At 37.5% G+C, this 22,639-nt stretch overlaps 1 protein-coding gene across 1 annotated transcript in view; it reads right to left on the bottom strand.

Annotated features, from left to right (window-relative positions):
• Positions 1–22,639, bottom strand: part of AKAP11 (A-kinase anchoring protein 11) — a 44,460-nt gene that overhangs the window by 4,794 nt on the left and 17,027 nt on the right. The window contains exons 4-11 of the mRNA XM_065678189.1: positions 22,489–22,536; positions 21,111–21,245; positions 19,900–20,164; positions 14,794–19,453; positions 12,079–12,234; positions 8,138–8,221; positions 7,342–7,388; positions 4,739–4,899 (exon numbers count right to left, since the gene is read on the bottom strand). Of these exons, the coding sequence (XP_065534261.1) occupies positions 4,739–4,899; positions 7,342–7,388; positions 8,138–8,221; positions 12,079–12,234; positions 14,794–19,453; positions 19,900–20,164; positions 21,111–21,245; positions 22,489–22,536 (5,556 nt within the window). The remainder of the gene's footprint in view (positions 1–4,738; positions 4,900–7,341; positions 7,389–8,137; positions 8,222–12,078; positions 12,235–14,793; positions 19,454–19,899; positions 20,165–21,110; positions 21,246–22,488; positions 22,537–22,639) is intronic.

Raw genomic sequence — 22,639 nt, 5'->3', positions numbered from 1 at the left:
CAACATATAGTGTGGTTTGGGTGACACAGATGCTACCCTCAATGAAAACAGTGTCTTCAGGGTTGGGAAATTATAACATCTTGGCGAAGAGGAAAAGGTGAGGGTTAAGTTAAACTACCACTTGCGAGCAGAGATCAGTGTAGCTGAAAATATTTTTTCTCCCAGTATCCAAGCAAAAAAATTAAAACAAAAATTTTCCTTTGCTTATTTGTCAAGTTCAGCTTTATATGTAAGAAAGTCTACCGTAAGATGAGGATGAATTTGCAAATTTGCCTAGGAATAAAAAAACCCTTTTCCTTAAAAAACATATATAAATAAACAACAACGAAAAACCCCAAAACTCCCAACAACATCTACACAAACAAACTTTATTCTCTGTACCTTTCTGGACAAATGTCAGTGTTACATTTAACAAACAAAATCTAGACATCCTGCTTATCCTTTGGAACTGTAGAATTTTATTGCCCTTTATAGTCCCTACAATGACATTCTATGCATTAAGTTTAAAAACTGTCATAAACAACCTTCAGTGAAGGGGTGTTGATCGATGAGAAAATGAACATGAGCCAGCTTCAGTCTGAGCCTGCAGCCCAGAAAGCCAACCATATCCTGGGCTGCATCAAAAGGAGCGTGACCAGCAGGTCGAAGGAGGTGATCCTGCCCCTCTACTCTGCTCTTGGGAGACCTCACCTGGAGTATTGTGTGCAGTTCTGGTGTCCTCAACAGAAAAAGGACATGGAACTGTTGGAACAAGTCCAGAGGAGGGCCACGAGGATGATCAGGGGACTGGAGCACCTCCCGTATGAAGATAGGCTGAGAAAGTTGGGGCTGTTCAGCCTGGAGAAGAGAAGGCTGCATGGAGACCTCATAGCAGCCTTCCAGTATGCTGGGGAGGGGCTCTTCTTTAGGGACTACAGTGATAGGACAAGGGGTAATGAGTTTAAACTTAATCAGGGGAAGTTCAGGTTAGATATAAATAAGAAATTCTTTACTGTGAGGGTGGAGAGGCACTGGAACGGGTAGTCCAAAGAACTGGTAAATGCTCCATCCCTGGTGGTGTTCAAGGCCAGGCTGGACAGAGCCTTGGGTGGGATGGTTTAGTGTGAGGTGTCTCTGCCCATGGCAGGGGGGTTGGAACTAGATGATCTTAAGGTCCTTTCCAATCCTAACCATCCTACGGTTCTAGGAGATCTATTAGATTGCAACATGAAATTATATTAAAAAAATGAAGACAATCTCTGTGTGCTTTTTCACTTAGGTGCCGCAGCTGCAACAAGGCAGCTGACAGAAATGTGGACATGAAAACATGTATAAAACAACTAATGTTTTGAGCAAACAACTAATTTGGACGAATGAAAAAAATTCTCTCTAATCTTGAGTACAATGTATCCTGAACACTTTTCTTGAGTGACAAAAATACATGTTTTCTATATAGAAGGAGACTCAAATCTGTAGTTATTTTTGTGAACTTCAGAACAGAGCACAAAAAGTAAGTTTTAAAGAATACAGCAGGCAATTTTGTCAATGGTTGGTTATAGAAGAATAGCAATTTTTCTTATGCCAGAGGCAAGTCTGGCTAATGTCCAAAGACCTCCTTCAGCAAATACAGTATAAAAGTTCTGTCCAAAGAAGATACCATCATCATCAGATGACAGAGATGGCTTCTCGCTTTACTAATCCTTATATTTTAATTTGGAGTTCAAAATTCATTCCCACAATTTCTTTAGCTGACCAATCTGTTTCTTACTGTCAGACAAATGAAATATTGGGGTTTACTCAAAATAGACATCAGAAATCCTAAAACATCTAGATAAGGTCTGATTAAAAACTGCATATATGTGTTCTTTTAATCTGGGCACTTACATATCCACCCTGTCAGGCTTCTCAAAGAAGTTTCTAATTGACTGGTTCCTTGTTCTAGCTTTTTTTTTGTTTCATACATAGGTATGTAAGTTCTTCCTTCTGCCTTGCTGAGCATAACATGTATCCTTAAGTAAGAGTTCATACCCAGTTGCAGCAAGCAGTACTTTGCCCAATACATGCTAGGGGTATTTTTGTCTTTTATACAACCACATCAGTGGCTCATTACCCTGCTGCAATCAGCCAACACAAGCCTTTCGTCCCTTCCAGAACCCACTAACTGCTTACAGTGAAAATTACTGTTTTCAGTGTGATCTAAAGCCCAGGTTTGCTCCCCACGTAACTGAGGTACTCACTAAAGTACCTATGAGACGATCAAAACCCCATTGCTGGAGGGAAACCAGTAAACTGAGGTCAGTTTAGTTTTCTGCTGGGCTGCAGTGCCCTCTGGAGGTGCTTGTCTAACTTCACAAGTGACAGAACTGAGAATGACTATTCCTAATATAAGATCCTCAGTCTGGGTCAGAGATGACTCTAATTAGGAAATGGGATGGAATAAAATCCAGGTAATCCTTCCCTGTCACCCGGAGGGGCAGGGAACAACAGGATTCCAATTCATTTTAACATAATGCATTTGGAGAACTAAAAATTAATTCATAAACCTAAGTGAATCAATTAACTATTGTAACATTCTCAGGATAGCATGACTACTAAGTGCTTGGAGGTCTTCTGTTTTATCTTTACGTGTCAGCTCAGTATCTATTTATGACAGAAGTGTTAATTACAAAAATATTATAATGTTTAGGGGTGCATAAATAATAGGCACTGCTGTTTTCCAGAATGCTCTTCTCAGTATATGAAAGCAGATACAGTGGCGTTCAGATACACAACCAGCTAATAACATCTTTCCTGCGTATCTTCAGGCACTGGGTCAAATAGTAGCATTATAGTTTTGAAATCTACTAAGACACAACTGGGAGAAGAATGAGAGACTCAAGAAGAAAATAAAAAGAGGCACCTGCCATCTGTTTTTTGTCCTACATGTTCTGTTGCAGGGTAAGATACAGGTCAGTCTCTCATATATAGAATCATAGAATAGTTAGGGTTGGAAAGGACCTGGAGATCATCTAGTTCCAACCCCCCTGCCATGGCCAGGGACACTTCACACTAAACCGTCTCACCCAAGGCTCTGTCCAACCTGGCCTTGAACACTGCCAGGGATGGAGCATTCACAACTTCACTGGGCAACCCATTACAGTGCCTTACCACCCTTACAGGAAAGAATTTCCTCCTTATATCCAATCTAAACTTCCTCCGTTTAAGTTTTAACCCATTACCCCTTGTCCTGTCACTACAATCCCTGATGAAGAGTCCCTCCCCAGCATCCCTATAGCCCCCCTTCAGATACTGGAAGGCTGCTATAAGGTCTCCATGCAGCCTTCTCTTCTCCAGGCTGAACAGCCACAACTTCCTCAGCCTATCTTCATATGGGAGGTGCTCCAGTCCCCTGATCATCCTCGTGGCCCTCCTCTAGACTTGTTCCAACAGTTCCATGTCCTTTTTATGTTGAGGACACCAGAACTCAACGCAATACTCCAAGTGAGGCCTCACGAGAGCAGAGCAGAGGGGCAGGATCACCTCCTTCAACCTGCTGGTCACGCTCCTTTTGATGCAGCCCAGGATATAACTGGATTTCTGCGCTGCAAGCACACACTGAAGCTGGCTCATGTTCATTTTCTCATCGACCAACACCCCCAAGCCCTTCTCAGCAGGGCTGCTCTGAACCTCTTCTTTGCCCAACCTGTAGCTGTGCCTGGGATTGCTGTGACCCAGGTGTAGGACTTTGTGCTCAGCATGGTTAAACTTCATAAGGTGGCATCTGCCCATAATAAACTAATACGCATGTTAAGTTGGTTTTGCCAAGTTCTTATTTACTAAAAACATACTAATGGCATTACGTTAACATTTCTTCACATAACCAGGCCACAAAATAAGAATCTTTTGATAACTTATCATTCCTTTTGACCTCATCATTAGAGGCAATGCCTATATATCTTTTAAGTTAGCCTTTCAGTATCCAGGTAATGTTAAAATAACTCCATAGTAAGGTCAAATGCAATAAATGCCATATTGTGATGTCATGTGCAGTTTGGTGTGGAGCCACAAAGGAATAATTTTTATGATTTATAGGAATAAGAAGTTTCTCCTCTATGTTTGTGATGGAAATACTTTGGTTAGTATACATACCAACATACTGACCCTTCCCAAATTGCTAAAGCCTAATTCTTTAAACTTCTGCTTTCTCTTTGGTCACATACTCAATTCCATCTATAAAGCCAAATAAAGGCACCTAAAAATTAAATTGAACCTTCTGTTGTAATAGCTTTGGTTGTAGTTGCTTCCAGAATAAAAATATATGCAGTATTTAATTAGAACCTAATTTTTTCCTGATAAGAAAACATGCATTTGCTAGTAAAAAACCCCGATGTAGAACATATTAAGTTAGAAATCCATTTGCATGACGAAGTTCTCAAATTCAATTTATATATCATTAAATACTAAGATAAAAAATGTTTGGGGGGAAAAAATGTATCTTCACTAAACAAAAATGCTGTAATTGTATCCCATTTGGAGTAAAACAAGGAAAACAACTTATTTCACAAGTTAACTCATCTTTGATTAATTAATGCTGGTTTATGTACGGTATACGCTAAGCCAGCTGTTCCACTTTGACCTTTCATGTTTTAAAGAATGATTTACCTCAACAGTGGTATCTCACTATTACTGAGTGGCAAATAAAGTAGTAGCAGCTGGTGTACCACAGCAAATAGAAATGAAGCTAATTCTTCCCCACCTCCCATCAAACCCAAGTACTTACAAAGGCAAATTCCCTTGTAGCAGTGTCATGAAAGTGAAGATTGGACACCTCTGTTTCAGAAGCTGCCAGCCACTGAAGTGCTGCTCTGAGCTGGGTGTCTACTAGATTTGGTTCCAGATCAATATTCGCTATTGCTAAAGTCTTCCGTATTTGCTCCAAACCTAGTATTAAAAATAAAATCATCAAATCTATAGCTTCAATTTTTTTTCAAAAGTCTCTGTAGTTGGTGTTTATACTATGTTATCTTAAAAACCTTGATTTAGTACACACAGATAATATGAAAGAAAAACATCATGCTGGTTTGAAGTGTTTCTGTACTTTCACATAAGCAAGTACTGTTTATCATACAAGTGCATGCAAACAGAGCTAAGGATTAAAAGACATCTAAACTTTAATGCATATTCCAAAGTACAAGGAATCTAAAACAGCCCTTCATAAACTGAACAGCAATGACTCTCACATTGTCCATCACTCACTTCCATTTCCAGCCACTACTTTTTTCTACGCTTTCATCTACTAATTTTTTGTTAAAGTGTGTATTTCAGAACTCTTTCCTGTACAGCAGACAGATCAGACTGCCTCTGAGTTACATAGTGCTTGTTTTCACTGAGGTCTATCCAGTTTTTTCAGTGCTCCCTTTATAGCTTAAGTTCCAAAACCTAACACAGCATTGAAAGAACAGCTGCATTAGTAACACAGAGGAAACTGTCCTCTTCCATTCCCACACTGAATTTGTGTATCCAGCTACCCCAGTAATCCTTTATCACACTCTACGCAGTGGTCTCCAAGTTGTTTTAGAAGTCTCTTCTTCTGGACTAAACTCTCTAGAAACAAGGAATTAGATGTTTGCAATAAAAACATATGTTCATGTGCAGTTTACCTCAATCCCACTACTTTTCCAATCAAGCTTATGAAAACTGACGCATACAAGGTATTCAGTCCTAACTGGTAAAGTTAAGCAAGATGAAAGATTCCCCCAGGAAGTAAAAGATAAATGATCGAGTGGAATGGTCAACATAAATGTGCTTTCGGATGATAACACTATTTTTCTAGGACCCCAAAAATCTTGTATCTTTATAGGAGAAAGAACCAAGTATTAAAAATTTAATGGCACTTAGTGGATGGAAAGCATTGTGGCAATGTATGACTGGGAAATTTTTACATGTTTATAAAACAGATGCACATTTGGTAATAACAAGGATTTGTTTCAAATTCTTTGGTGAACAAGGTGCAGCCAACATAGACAGAAATTTCCAGGTATTACAAGCACAGAGCTTCCAAATGTGCAAGACCAGGTATGCAGGTTGTCTACCTATAATATTCTTTAAATGGTTCAACAATGAAAGTAACAAAGTCTTTTCAAAACATCAGTGAGATGGTGAAGAAATTAAACTGGAAAAAAAATCACTAAAAATTCCTTAATATATAGTGTAAAGCAGTCTGCTGCACTCCAGGAGACACCTAAACCGTGTAAAGAAATAAAATCAAGCGCTATTTTAATCATGCAATTTGAACACTTGAGATTCTACAAGTTTTTTGAGACCAAAAGAAAGCAATGGTATATTGATAACCTGAATGAAACCTACAAAGCCAAAAAAATTTTAATTTTAATTATTTGGTGGAAGAAATTACTCAAAAAATTAGTTTTATTTCATTATAACCTTAGAGTCAGATCTGATTTTTTAAAAAATAAAATTAAGACATGTGATTCACTTCCATACATTTACCCAGGAGCTTGAAAAAAGAAGAAAAAAAAGAGGAGAAAAAAAACCCTGAAAAACCAGAAGAAAGAACCCTGAAAAACAAAAGAAAGAACCACACTCTGCTTACAGCAAGACTAAAGACATACAACATGGCTGAATACCTTCTGTAAAGAGGATAGCAGAGGTTTCTCAAAACATTTATTTCATTTTTAGATTATACCCAACACAACGAAAAGCTCAGTTACAACTTGCTCTAACATCTGCTCATCTTTAAATCAGCCTCATAGACTGCGTATTCAGGCTGTTCCCCTTTGAATTAACAACCTTTGGCACCTCAGTCAGACCAGAACCAGTGCAGACATCTTCTACGAACCAGAAAGCTGTAACAAGATTCTGGACAGGCCCATATATATATACTAAAAGAGATTACAGAAAATGTATCAAATCCAAGGTTTTTATTGCTTCTCATGACTCCTCTCCCAAGGTTAATACGGTCAGTTTGAATCACTTCTTCAGTATCTCAAACATAACCATGCAGATGCATTGCCACGGCTCCTTATCAGATATTTTACGAAGAAGTTATCCTATGCATACAAATTTACACTTTCAACAAGCTGATCAGAGTTTACTAACTTATACTATTAAGCAAAGTGTGAGCATCAGAGACTAGCATTTCCCAAAGGCTGTAAATTTCAGTGCATTAAAAGCTGTATGTAGGGTATTAATCTAAAAATATATAGGAATATATACAAGAATATACTTGACTGACATACATTCTGATAAATACAGATAATAGGATTGTCACCTAGACTTGCAGACTATAGAAGCAAAGAATTAATAAAATAATTCATGTAGAGTGCACAGGTCAAGAACAGCATTATATGCTGGAATTGACATTACCTTCTACAGCATCCTTGGAGTCTTCATCTTTATCTTCTGTTCCATCACTATTTTTAAAATAAAACATAAATATGAATGCAATCGAATATATGCACAATAAAGGCAGTCAATCCTAAGACTGTTATGAAAGTTTAAGGACAAGAAGATCATGAAAGAATTAAGAAGTGATCATGAAAAGAAGCCTTGCTTCTCACACCATTTCATGTTGGAATTTGATTTATTATCAACTTCACAAGATTTGCTCTTAGGTGGAAAAAGGGAGAAGAGAGAAACAAGACAAGGGTATTAAAAAGGACTGCAATATAAAGGCATTTTAAAATAAGAGAAAACGTACTTATTTATTAAGGAGGACAGTTTGGTTTTGCTTCATATGTGAAAAGACTGAGCCATCTTAAGTCACAGGTCTAGGTTATTCAAAGCTGTAAGTGTTCTACCAGAATCAATTACCAAGCAATTTTCAAAATTTCCACAAGATAAAGGGAAAATCAGAAATCCTGTAGGAAGCAAGCTCTAGTTGGCATGAAAAAGTAAATCTAAAGACTTGTAAAACTGCAAGCAAGAACATGCACAAAAGGGACCTTTCACTTTGCAAGCAGAACACATTCATCAGTTTAGCAGAGCAAAATTTAACCATTCAGTATGGATTAATTAATGAAAAAAACATATTGTGATTACGTGAGAAGAGTGTGAATAATTTATCAGCATAAAAATACGCATATTTTTATTTTTCAAAATGATGATTTCATGCATTAATTATGAGGAACCCATCTGGTTTATATTTCTCAACTCAACCAACCTGTCTGATGTTGGAAAGGATAAATTCTCCTCATACATATCCCCTTCTAAACCAAGACTGCTCCAGCTACTGCTGTTACCATTACTGCCAGAAGAAGAAGAAAACACAGCTGAACTAGAAAAGAACAATAGCTCAAGCTACAACCTTCATTTTCCTTAGAGCTGTTGTGTTGAGACGCTTAATGAAAAAGCACTGAAACTTCCTGAATAGGTTTGCTGAACAGAGTACAAACAAGACTGTCAGTGCTATTCAAGGCAGCAATATGCGCAATAATGCAAAACTGGTTAAGTTTCAGTACACAGGTGGAAGCATTCATTTGCACTCATTAATTTTCCAGATAAGCGCTAGCAGTAATTCTGTCCTCAGGTCTAAGTACATTACTCGCTATTTATACAAGCTCAACAATTTCAATATGATTACTCACAGGAATATGCATTGCAACTATAATATTTGCTTAAGGACTACGAGTTCATAAAATTATACATTGTGAAGACAACTGCACAAGTAACACCTTCCTATATCATTCCAAAAATCCAGCAGTGATCTCCAACAGCCTGATGAGAAGAAATTCTTAGAACAAGTATTTTTTTTTAATTGTGAAGCTGTTCTACAAGCTTGATCTTTTAAAACTAAGGGGTATTTACGCATCAGGAAAAACAATACTGAAAAGATATATAAATTGTATATATGTGAACTGTAACTCAGATAATCTGCTTTGACATTCTGCATCATGCACATACAAGTCAAAGGCTCTGCTCTGAATTATAACCTAACCTGGATGCTCTGATTCACCCAACAGAAAAGCCTCTGTCTATGCCTATACTTACACATTAACTGGAGAGAAACTGTAAGACCATGTTATTTCTAAATATAAGTCACTAACATTAGGCATCCCCCTGCATAACCAACTTTATTAAGAGAACTTTCTTTCCTATTTCCATTCAAATGGAACTGCAGAGATCATGCTTTGATAATTCTTTCCAAGCTGTCTTGGTCTCTTGCTTACACACAGTTTAATCCTCTGTGAAGCACTGAACTACAATTTTTATATCGATCTCAGGGGCAGAGGGCATGTACTGTTTCAACAGAGCTACTACAAAAAAAATGTCTTTTTTTCCCCGACATAAAGCAAAGCAAGGTAAATTGTACTGGACCACTGAAGCCTGCATTGTGTTGTTTTCTGTGGATTATGATCCCATGTTCCAAAACAATTTCAGCTATCACTAACGGAATCTCTAGGTTTATTATTATGAAGATAATTTCAAAATGTCAGCTAAAGGAGTCACAAATACCAGTATGCACTGAATACTGCAAACAACCTGGAAAGTACTGGGGAAAAGGAAAACAAAACTTGCTTAATGTCTACTACACCATTTAATTATATTGTACCAGCACTAAAAACAAATTGGTCTGCTGATACCTAGTACCTCAAAGATGGTACAAGCAAGACTGCTGACAGATTCTTAGACACAAGGAAGCCACTTGCATTAAGAAATAGCTGCCAGGGGAACAATGCTACCTGATAATACATTTAAATGTTTCAAATTGATATGGTTTACATATAATCAGCACAGTATTTTTCTAAACAGATGATCCTAACCTTAAGAGGGAGGAGGAGGGAAGGAGGGGAGGGAACAAAAAAACCAACAACAACATACTGAATGCACCCTCTGTGACTGAATGGCATTTTCCTGTTTAATAAAATAGACTATGGTAAAAAAAAAAAGGGAAATAAAAGAAGTAAATCTTCACCACTGCCATGCAATTTTTTATTTTCTTAAATTATAACAGTTTTCCATAAACAGTTGTGCTGCTTTTGGCTGCTGTAGAGTTAATTTTCTTCACAGTAGCTGATATGGGGCTGTGTTTTGGATGTGTGCTGAGAACAGTGTTGACACAGGGATGGTTTTGTTGTTGCTGAGCAGCGCTTACATAAGAGTCAAGGCCCCTTCTGCTCCTCACACCCTCCCACTAGCAAGTAGGAACAGCCAGGAACAGCTGACCCCCAACTGAAATTCCATACTATGTGGTGTCACGCTCAGCATACAATGCTAAGAAAAAAAGGGAAAAATAAGGGAAGGTGGGACATTTGGAGTGATGGTGCCTGTCTTCCCAAGTACCCACTGAACATGATGAAGACCTGCTTTCCTTGAGATGACTGAACATCTGGCTGACCATAGGGAGTGATGAATGAATTCCTTGCTTTTGTTTGCACGTGCAGCTTTCACTCTATCCTATTACACTCTTTTATCTCAGCCCACAAGTTTTCTCACTTCTACTCTTCCGATTCCCCCATCCCATGGTGGAATGAGCCAGCAGCTGTGTTGTGGCTTAGCTGCCAGCTGAGGTTAAACCACGCAATGGTGTTATTACTGAATCTTGTTTTGTTACAGGTCTCTGCTCACCCCCTATCTTTTTACTCAGGGCAGTAATCCCAGCTCCTGTCACTGCTAAACCTCAACAACACAAACGAATACACGTGCTGCTACCAATTCACAGCTAGTTTTGTACAACTAGCTGACTAATTGGTGCATGCCAGTTTCTTCTGTCAACACCATGCTATCTGAATTATGCCTCCCCTTCTCTAAGTAAAATGCTAATTAATGTCATTCCTTTCCTAATGAGACATAGATTTTCTTGCACAGTAATTACCTTATTTTCATTTAAATATGTTTTGGGGATGATAAGCAAACAACAAATGGGCATTCAAGCGATTTTTTTACACTTTTTCTTTTCCCCAGCATCACCTTTATGTTATTCAGTATTTCTAACTGCCAATATGCTGAATATTCTTCCTGATAGCCTAAATTTCATCATGTACAGCTAACTTATTTTCAGTCATTCAACAGGTATGTTTTATTAAAATAACTTTAAGGCAATGTATTTTCTTACAAAATTATTCAGTTATGTAAGTGATAAATTACAGTAGTGGTTTGATTAAAATATTTAGTTAAGCAAAACTAAAAATACTGTAGACATTTAAGCAAGCAGTTTCACTTTGGTGCCAAATAACCTATCTGTACATTACATAATGAAGCATATGTCCCGTATTTTCTTTAATTTCAGTGATGCTGGAAGTACTAACTAAAAAGAAAAAAAGCTCTCCTCCATTTCTGCTATTCATCAACAAAAAATGCTGAACTTTTTATGGTAAAATAAGTGGTATAACATAAGTGGTATAACATAAGTGGTATATCAATTAAAGAACCCTAAATTCACTCATTCCTTATATATTCCTTACACAGAAATTCAGACCACAACTCTCCATGCAATTTTCCCTGCAAGAGGGAGAGACACTGCAGCTTTTTACAATTCCCATTCTAATCTTTGTTAGTTTTCCATCAGCCAGAGGAAGTGTAGTGAGAAGCTCTGTGGAAAAAGTTACTACCCTTAACAGGTAAGTTCCAGTATTACACACCTATAAGCTCACGGTTAGTACATAAATACTCCCCCAGTATCAGTTAGAACAGCTTACAAATTCAAGTCCCAAGAAAGAAAAACCTATGTTAAAGCTCCTCCTGCAAATTAAGCTCTTACTACTTGCTTTCAAGAATAGATGAATTTACATAAAACATTCTCAACGATTAAGTTTTAGTATTTCCAAGTCCAATTTACGAACAATTTAAGTTGCATTTAACACATGACAGCTGTGTTTAAAATGCCTGCATCTTTTGCTAATACCTAAATTATATATGAACAGTTTTACTTGATGTTGACTCCTTGACATCAATGACAATGTACACTCCACATATTTTAGAGTGTACAGTATGAACATTCGTGGGTAACAACATTTTGTAAGAAAACACAAACATAATATTAGAGCCATTTTTAATAAAAAACTGTGTTGAAGACAAAATAGGCTCTTCTCCAAGCCCCAGGACAAAACCAGTTGATGCCAAGTTATTTGATGTCAAGATAACTGTTTAACTACACTAACTCACCTGTCACTGAGATGAAGAAAACTGCTGCTCTCATCAGGATGTTCATCTTCAAAACTTAGATTGGACCAACTCCCAGTGCTATCATCACCAATACTAAGACTCATCTGCTGGCTAACAATAGATTCAACAGAGTGAAATCCTTCTCTTCCAGCAGAGCTAAACAAAAGTTTAAGACAAAAACATCACTGCATTTCATGCCAATCTGTGTTAGTTCATTTAGAGCAATTTAACACCATTTCAAACATGAAACTCCAAGAAAAAAAAAAGGGGGGGGAGGGGGAGTGTGATTAATTTGTACCCTGTTCTCAACACAAGAAGTGGAGCAAGCAAATGTATCTGCAATTTCAACAAACTTATCTCAGGGATTGCTACTTGGAATTCTTTCACCAGAAGACAATGGGAGCGGCACAAATAATTCTCTCATTTGGAAGATTTTTTGCTATAAAGCATAGAAGGCATTGTAGCCTTACAGACTATATATACTTTACAAACAGAAAACTTACCATTTTTGAACTTGTTCACCATAGGACAGTTTGGCTATTTGCCCCTGCCTGCTTTTGGTACAACCAGCTAGGTGGTCCACTACCATAGGCAAACTGCTGAAGTTTGTGCTGGTGTTTGAAATGCTAGGATTCCATTTCTTATAAAGGTCTTCCTGCAGATAAAGATTTGTCTTCCTGCTTCAAGAAAGCGTAGCTACGCATGACTTGTACAGGACTTTCCCCTTAGGAAATAAATTTAAATTTTTTACCCCAAAACAATCAAGCAAGTACACTCAATGAACGGCAGTCTTCACAGGACACTTCAAAATGATCCAGTTTGATCATTTTAAAGAAGTCTGAGCTCCTTATAAAAAAAGTTTCAACATGAGAACATGCAGTTATGAACTAGCTTTTAGGGGCAAGCTAGGATTATCTATATACAGGTGAAGCGGTAGAAAGTTCAAGAAAAATATCACCTTACTACCACCATAGGAAGCAGCCACTCTAACATTCACTACTTAAAAAGTCAACCTTAACCACATCACTGGTAACATATTGCTGCAGTGAACACAGATTTGTGCAGACAAGTATGTAGCTTAAGTTAGAACCCATCTGGGTAATACAAAGGTGACTCTCTCCCTGCTATGTTTCCTCCCTCTCTCTCTCCCCCTCCCTTCCCCCCCCCCCCCCCCCCCCCCCACTTTATTTACATTATACCAGCACTAGCAGCAGTTCTTTTCACCACACAAGGCAGCTTCTCAGGAAACATGCGCATTGCATACCATACATTAGACGACAATGAAAGAAACATTTATAACAGTATCAGTTTGAACCCTGCATTTTATTGCTGTCATATTCTACCTGGAATATTTAAATAGCATTCTTAAGTGATTCAGAAACAAAGTGTCACCTTTGATACTGTAGAATGTGAAAAAAATAGATTACTTTCTTTTCTGTCACACACTAAGACTCAACCCTGTTGTGCTGAGAGCCACAATACACATCTTATGAGTGCTCGCATGCAGTTAGCATGCATGTGTTTCATATCAAACCTTGAAATATTTAGTTCAGTCCCACTGTGGCCTTTAGCCACTGAATATATAAAAATCAACTTTAGCATTCAACATGATGCTCCTCTGGAAGCCAGGAAAAGACACCTGCAGATCTGGTGAGGAATTCCCATTCATAAAAAAGGTAGGAAAATAAATATTACTATAAATTGGAAAAAAGAAACATGATAAAGATTGCTTTTAGACCTTAAGAGGAGGAGATTTCAGGTCACTCTGATCAATGCACACTTTAAGAAGCAGTTGCTCTATGCTGCAGAGTTACTGAGGCATGCATTTCCTATTTATAAGCTTCTTAAAGGAAACAGAATATTAGCCTTTGCTAAATACACAGGAATTTGAAAGTCAGTTCCTTGCCTACTGCATTATTACTTTATAAGCTAAAGTGCATTTTAGTAAGTTTTTTCTTAAACTAAGGAGATGTGGGGTTTTTTCCCCTAGTAATGACACCATCACAACACAGCCATAACCAAAATAAAGCCTTCTTTCTATAAAGCAATGGCTAGTTTAGCCAGTACCAAATGTTGGTCCTCATGACAAAAGCAAAAATAAATTCCTATTTTTTTTTTAGCACAGAAGAGGAAATACAGGTAGGAAACAAACCTGGATTCTGTCATGGCTCATGGATCAACAAACCCGTTAAGTTCTACTATTTTCTACTACAGGTAAAAATTAACTGTATTTCACAGAATCACAGAATGGTTTGGGTTGGAAAGGCCATTAAACATCATCTTGCTCCAACCCTCTGCCATGGGCAGGGACACCTACTAGACCAGGTTGCTCCAAGCCCCGTCCAACCTGGCCTCGAACACTGCCAGGGACGGACAGGGTAGCCACAGCTTCTCTGGGCAACCTGTGCCAGTGTCTAAAGATTATTTTAAGCTGAAATAATAAGTTCCACTTATTAGTCACCTACTGGAACGTATACATGCTGATATATAGAGAAATCTTGGTTTCAAGCTCCCACAGGTAGAAAAAAGTAATCTTTTTCTAGTTCTGAGTAATTTAAATATCACTGGTTCTAAATCATTTAAATAAATAAAACATCCAAAACAAAGTGCATATTTTTAAAAAACATTAAAAAATTCCTTCTGAGCACACATTTGTATTAACAATCCCTCTTTTTCTGGTACAGAATGCAGCAAATGAAAGAAAATTATTATTACCTTATGTTAACTGCCTGACCAATATTAGTCATAGCTGATGTCATTATTTCAGTAGTAAGGCTTTCAGCAAAACTGACTCCATCTTGTCCAATACCGCTGTCAGCTGTCAGACTTGTGTAACTCAGCTCTCCTTCTGCCTTCTCTATGGCTGCAGTAGCCCCCTTGTCAGAAAACACTGTCTTCTGCTCTACATCAACATGTATTTTAGGAATATCAAGCGGAAACAGTCTTGATTTTTGACAGGCACCACCTAATCCAGAATGAAGAAAATGTCTCACGGGAATGGAGGACTCTTGCACGGCTAGATGATGAGGTGTACTTTCAGTACAGTATCGATGTTCCTTCATACTGCAACATCTATAGACAGTTCCAGAAAAAGGAGACAGTCTCTCAGCATACCAGAGCCTATCTCCATTCTTTCTGTTTTCAGCCACATGAGTAACAGCTGACTCTAAACCCATTTCCAGAGTATCATCTGCTACTTTCTTAGCATATTGTTCTATAGCTTGAATTATGCCTTCGCTGTAGCAGTTTTCATTTAAACTGCCTGTACTATGATACAGTTTATGATCTGGGGAGAAAGGAAGAAATGTCCTAGAAAATCGTGTTTTAATGAGATCCCCTGTGACTTCATCGAATTCAGTCCTTTTATACAGACAGGAATCTGTTAGAGACTTTGGCAAACATGTTTCCGATATTTTCAATTTCTTCCTTACATCCCAAGTGATACTGCGAGCAAGGGATTCTGAAAACTGTAACAACTCTGCACATTCTGTTCTCTGAGTGCCGATACCCCTTTCGCACGTTTGGTCTTCACAACGATGAAAGTTGCTTTTCGTTTGATGTACTGCATCTTTATTCACCACTTTGATCAGCTCCAGCTTACCATTTACCTGTGTATTTGGCCCAGGAAATGTCTTTCTGTTGTATCTCAACTTGTTTTTTCTAGCAGCTTGCTGTAAGCCTGATTTGATAGACCTGTAAACAAGCCTGCTGGCATACTGATCCATTAACAGTTCAACATTACCACCTTCTCTTTTCAAAACTCGAATAATATGATCGGCATATTCGTCAGTCACACTTTCACAGCTTGGGTACTTGGAAGTCAAACCCGCCATTCCTGAGCCTTGTGGTAAAGGAAGTACAGATGAATCTCTCTCCCCCAGCCATTGGTCTTGCACTGGACTGCGCTGCTCTCTTACTCCACACTCTTTATCACCTTTTCTCAGATAAAGGCAATCCACCTGACAGTTAACCCGCTTCAATCTCCAGAGTTTACAATGCCTTGATTTCACTATTTCCTTGGCCTCATTGATAACTTTTCCTGCCATATCACCTGCATAATTCCATAAAGAATTGCACGTCTCTTCTGGGAGATTTGTAAAAGCAGTAAAGCCACATCTTTTGTTCTGCTCACCTAACTGAACCTGCCTACCAGTTTCTCTTCCATTTGTTTTACCATCTAAATGGGATGCAGCCATTTCAGTGGCTATTGAAATTATATGGCTAGCTAAGCAATCTGCATACTGAATTGTTTTTTCTGAACACTCTTCTTTCTCAACGGGCATTTCAGAATGATCTTCATCTTCACTGCTTTCCACTTTTTCAGAAAGGGACCGCATGAGTTTCAGCATAAATTCCTCATTTTCCAAAGAGTCATGTTCAGTTTCAGACAAACCAGCAATGGATGGATTGTATGGTGTAGAAGGTGGTGTTGCAGGTGCAAATTCCTTTGCTAATTCTCCCTTGAGTTTCTTAGACAGTTTTCTTAGGTTTCTTTCAGAACTATCTTGACACGGTACTAAAGGAGTTGGTGGGGGTGTATCCGGCATTACACTGGTATTTCCATCTTTGAGACCTGATTTATCTTCCATCTGCAAAGCATCTTCACTGCCAAGCATCACTGAAGAAAAGCTATTTGCATGCAGAAAACAATCAGCCTGCCTGTAAGTCAAAGATCCTGATGATGGTTTTTGAGTATCATGGGGTTTCGAGGGCTTGTTTAAGCATGTAACTGAGCAGTTTCCTGTATCAGTAAAGTTCTCTAGAACATGCCTAGCAAAAGTCACAGCAGAACAAGATGGTGGTGATTTTGAAGAAAACCTGTGTCCCTTCTGTTCCTGCCGAGAATCTTTAGATTCTGAAAAACACTGGATAGAATCTGCTGGAGTAACAAGAAATTTACATGGATTATTTAAAGGCATCTGTTGCTGTTCCACAATCATAGAAACATCACTTTTTTTCTCAGCCTCTTGCTTCTTTATCACACACTGTTCTTTTCTACTGATATCTGCATAAGTCTGTGAGCTCACATTACATGCTAAATTCCCACTAGTGTTGCATAACACAGTTTTACTTTCACCCAGAGACTGTTTGATTACATACTTGGCCAAGTGATCTGCAAACATATTCTTGGGGAGATCTTCACCAACACATTGAACGTAAGGTTTTTTATCTATTTTTCTTGTAAAAAAATCTGTATACTCTTCTACTGCTTTTGTTACTCTAGATGAAGTTATGGCTTCATAAGCTTCATTTACTATCATATCTACCATAGTTCCAGAGAAAGTGTTTATACCTTTTGAACCACTTGTTAATTCTGCATTACTGTTCATTCCAGATCTGTTATTTGTTTGTTTGGTATCATTTTGGTTATATAACAGTGGTGGAGTACTTTCAGTACTTTGGCTGTGATCTGAAGTCAGGTAAATATTTCTGAAAGAAGTGACTTCATCTTCTCGCTTTCTGCTTGTGAAAAACGGATGAGTGGAGTCTTTGCATATTTTCATACTGTCATCAGAATCCAGTCCAGAGGATGCTTTTGCTTTATAAGCATCAGAGGAAACCTGATTTTGACAAAGAGCTCTTCCAGCTAAGGGCACAGGTATGGAACTTACAACACCAGAGGTGCAAAACAGAGCTTGTTGTACTGTATATTCCTTCTTGGAATCTTGGATTGGCTTCAGTGCTACCTGATCATTAAAATTAGGCAAAACTGTGGAAGTCTGTGTTGATTCTAACATACTTTCTGCACTCACATATTTAATATTATCCATGGAAACACTAATGGCTGCTTGTGTCGTGAAGGTCACATCAACCTGAGATAATTCAATAAAAGCCTCTTGAATGACAGATTCAGACAAATCTTTGGCATAGGATCTTACCACTTTGTCTTCATAGTCAAATGATGAAGGCTGCGCAGCTGTAGGTGTCGATGGATATGAAAACTGGCATACTTCCATGATTCCTTCAAAAACAAGTTCTTCAGCAAGGTCTGCAGCAAACCGTGCAACTGTGTTGGTAAATATTTGTTTCTTTACGTGCCGCAGTTCTTTCAAAGCACCAGTTATAGCTTCGCTCACCAAAAAGTTTGCTATGCCATTAATGGCTCGCTCCTTCAGGGAGATTGCCCGACGCCTTCCAATCTCATAAAAAGCCATCTGAAAGACTGAAGAAGTCAACCTAGCAGCCAAATGACAAAGTGCATTGGTGCACGAAGAAACACCTTTTTGCAGGTCTTTAAATGCACTGCCAAAACTTTTTTCAACTAATTCAGCTGCAAATTTTTGAATGCTATCTCTAATCATCAATGATTTATGTTTAGATTTTGTTTGTTTATCTGACTCCTTACTAATTTTCATTTGGAGATCAGCAGCTTGGCCTTTTTTATCTTTCAAAGCAATCCCTTTGTGTTTCGAATCATTTCCTGCACATACTTGTTCTGATGAGGACTCGGAATGAAAAACAGAACCCAGTATTTCACATGAAACAGTATCAGCATATGCCGAATAACTGTTATAAACTGCATCATGGTCATTTTGCTCTGTCCCATCTCCACCAAGATTAATTCGACATAAACATTCTGAAGACCCACAGCTCCCTAATGGACTGAAAGCTGACGATCTAATAGGGCTGAACAAGCCTCCATTCTCTTCTCCTGATGTTTTAACTGGGCGAGGGGAATCCGGGACATCAAATACGCTGCTATAGGGTGATTCTGGTTTACGAGGAGTTGGTTTCTTTACATTGGCTGGGAGAGTGGGACGATCAAACTTGAATTTCTGAGGATTCATTGAAATGCTTGCGGAAGACAATTGCTCATGTGCAGTCCTCCTTTTCTGGGAGGGATTCCCTAGGATGGGATCCCTAATGACTTTACACGAGTTTTCCAAGGCTTGTTCCAGCTCATCAAACTGATCAAAACTATCAAAAAATTCACTTACTTCTGAGTCTGAATCCTCTATACCATCTTTCACTACTGGAATTTTTGGCAGTTGGAGTTTTGCCTTCAAGCTTTTTTGATACCCTTCTTCATCTAAGAAGATGATGGGGCTTGGGCTGGAGCAATCTGACTCAGAGGATTCAGCTGGAGAGGAAGAAAACAATGTTTTACAGAAAAAATTAACTCCTTGATCTGAAGGATTATATGGCTTATAGAAACTTCTTTGTATCCAAGGATCAGAAATTGAGGTTGTAACTGAATTTTTTACTGAGGACCGTTCCTTAAGTCCCAAAATATCAATCAAAGCAGAAGATCTGGCAGATGACTTTCGACGTGCAGAACCCACAAGGCTCTTTGAGTCAACAGCTTCCAAACACTGAGCAGGAATGGTCTGTGAAGCAGCATCTCGATGGTTTTGAGAAGTAAAGTTGCATGTACCTGAATAGTAAAAAAAAAAAAAAACAAAAAAAATCCATTGCTTTAAAGCCAAGAATTTCCACAGAACTGCAGAAAACTGGGGACAGATTTTCATGGTAATTGCTGGGCTTGTTATTAGTGTAAAATGAGAGCTGATCTTTCATGATTAAACCAAACTTCTTTTTTTTTATCCTATTACAATTATCTAATTACTGACAAAGTCATGTATTTTTTAGCTCACAAAGTAAAATAAGATTCTATTTCATCTGATCTGACCCTGGTATTAGAATCTTTGGTTTATAAGTTGATAAGCCCTTGTGAAAATTAAATTTTCAATTGCACAATACCCTTTACAAAATATGAGAAATGTAAAAAAATTTGTGTTTATATTTACTTTCTCATGAAATAGCAACAGCCTGAATTTTAACTAACAATTTCTGTATGTCAACAGCATGAAAAAAACTTACCAGCACTTTGTGTCTTTGAAGGCTCATCTTCATCTAAGTGTTCAAAAGCAGTGACAAAATCATCCTCAATTGAAGAAACTGACTGATTAGTGTCATCATCTTCTCCATGGGATGTCTCCGTTTGCTGGTTTTGCGATGAGTTTATTTCCACTGCATATCTTATGCCTGTGGTATACTTGCTCAGCAAGGTAAATATATAATCAACTTTGATCCTTGGGAACGAAGGAGACAGTCTCATCATACAGAACACTTCAGGAAGCTGATTCTTGGAAAAGAAAGCAACAAGAAAACATACATAACCATCTTAGAATGATTTCAACTGTCAGGAGTAGGAGAGGATTCCTTCCATGCATTTTTATGAACAGTAAACTATTTCCACATATTTTAAAGGTAAGAAAATGAATGGAATAGGTTATGTCAAGTGACAGTCAAATCACTCATTTTTTGTAACTTCCACATTCTGAATAAATTATTGCAATAAAATACACAAAAAAAGGGTTGTGAATACAACCTTGATAATATGTACTCAAGAATATATTAAAGAATGAATGTTAAAAATCTGTAGAGGAAGACAGTATTTCAAAACATGTTTACACTGAACAGTACTTCAGTTTATAGGATATTTGTTTCTTCTTGGTATATTTTAACTTATAGACAAAATAATTAAATTTAACATGCATGATTAGTAAATATGGCTTGAAGAAGTTTACCAAGATTTAAAATGGGAAATAATATAATTAACATAATAATAATGGAAATAATATTGAAAATAATGGAAATTATATAATTAACAGCATTTGTAATTGTAAATAGTTTTTACTAAGGAAAGAGCCCACTGAGTTTATAAACACTTGACATATTTTTTGGCACCTCTGTTTCAAGAAGTCTGAGAGGATGAGAGCTGTATCTGAAAAAAGCAGAGATGGGTAACTCGACAAATTTCATCTTGGCAGTGAAAGGGACTATAACCTAGCAGAAGCATGGGACCAGTAACCTAATTAAATATTTGTTACACTTGAAAACACAGAGTTTATTCTGAGATTTTCTAACACTCATTCTAAAGAAACCACACAAACATAAAATCATTAATACCACTGTGGCCAAGATGGCCCAAAACCAAAAGCAAGACAAGGTGTGATATGACAAAGCTCTTTATGAAGCCAAATATGCTGCTTCTGTAATTAAAACACACAACAACAAAAAATTTTTACCTGATGCTTCATGACATAAGGTTTTGCCAATGTTTTCTTTACGTCTTTAAGAAATATAACCTCATTTTCTTTTAATTTGTACAACTGGAGCGACTTCAGAACATCTGGAAGCTCTACAGAAACAGCTGCTAATTCCTGATTTAAATATACAAACACATTGAGAATACAAAGTGAAAAAACTAACACGTAAATGATAATGGTTTTGATCTCATACCCTCCCTAAATAGTAACAGCTGCTTGTTTTGGTCAAGCTTCTCTTTTCTCCCCTATTTCTTACCCCACTGCCCACTTATTCTCTCGAACTGAAGCATAAAGCTCACATAAACAAGCTTTAATTCAGTCCACACTCATCTCCAGCTCACTCTTCTACCAAAAGAAATTCCACTGTTTCTCACGGGCCAGAGGAGGCTAAGAAGTCACACAGAAGAATCTTGTAAGAACTGAAAAGCAGCTGTACATCCTACAAGATACACAACTGAAAAAGAAAACACTGAATTAATCTAATAATGGTTCTCAAGAGACCTATACATGCTCTTAGTGTACTTGGAAGAGTGTTACAAAACCAGGGAAAAAAACAGAATTTATTTAAACGTGATTTTGGGGAACACTTAGATTTACTTAGTATAGAAAAGGCCTATAAAAGATTTATGACTTTTTGAACAATCTAAATGCTACTGATCCATACGGTACAAAGCAAGTTTCCATAAACCTATTCAACCCAATTTTCTCTAAATTCCATTTAACTCAAGACAATACACAGTTCTTGCCCATACTTGAGAAAGTGGCTAGCACTATTAACGTTTGACTTATTAGCAACATTAATACAACTTTGAACACAAATGGATTCAGAGATTCATTTTTAAACAGTGGCAAATTATTACAGCAATCTCTTATCTACTAAGATCTAAACAGTGTTTAACTGCACTGTAAATATGTTATGGATTATACTGATATGTAAAATGCACTGGAAGATTAAATTCTCAACATCTTACAATGGCACAGCACAACTCCACTAGTTTCCTGCACTTCCCCTTTTAAAATAATATTTCTTCATCTAACTCCGATGCAGAATAGTACCTTAAGGCATAACCATAAATACTGACTCTTGGTCTCCAACAAGGCATTCACAGCTAGTGGTCAATTCAATAAAGTGGTAAGCTGTTCTAGCCCGTTCTAATACAAAGACTGATCCATGTAATATTTTAAATACATATTATCATATTAAAATAATTATTTTAAACCTTTCAGTGATATTTAAAACTTAGGGTTTAAAATGCTGAAGATGCATGTATTTTATTTCTTGAACACCAAAATTCCTTCATCTAGAAAACTAGGTACTACTTAGAAGACTATTTTGCAATATAGATATACACTGTACCTGCAAATGAGCAGTACCCATCTCTTCAGCAAAGCCTATAAATGTAATCTGTAAAATAAAAACATGAACATATTGAAACACAGAAAAGAACTTGTTTTCTGCAGATATTGAAAAGTTAAAAATTCAGCAGGCTTTACCATAAAGCTTCATT

This window comes from Lathamus discolor, chromosome 4, assembly GCF_037157495.1.
Source record: "Lathamus discolor isolate bLatDis1 chromosome 4, bLatDis1.hap1, whole genome shotgun sequence".
Classification (NCBI taxonomy): domain Eukaryota; kingdom Metazoa; phylum Chordata; class Aves; order Psittaciformes; family Psittacidae; genus Lathamus; species Lathamus discolor.
This window is presented reverse-complemented; position numbering and strand designations above follow the sequence as displayed.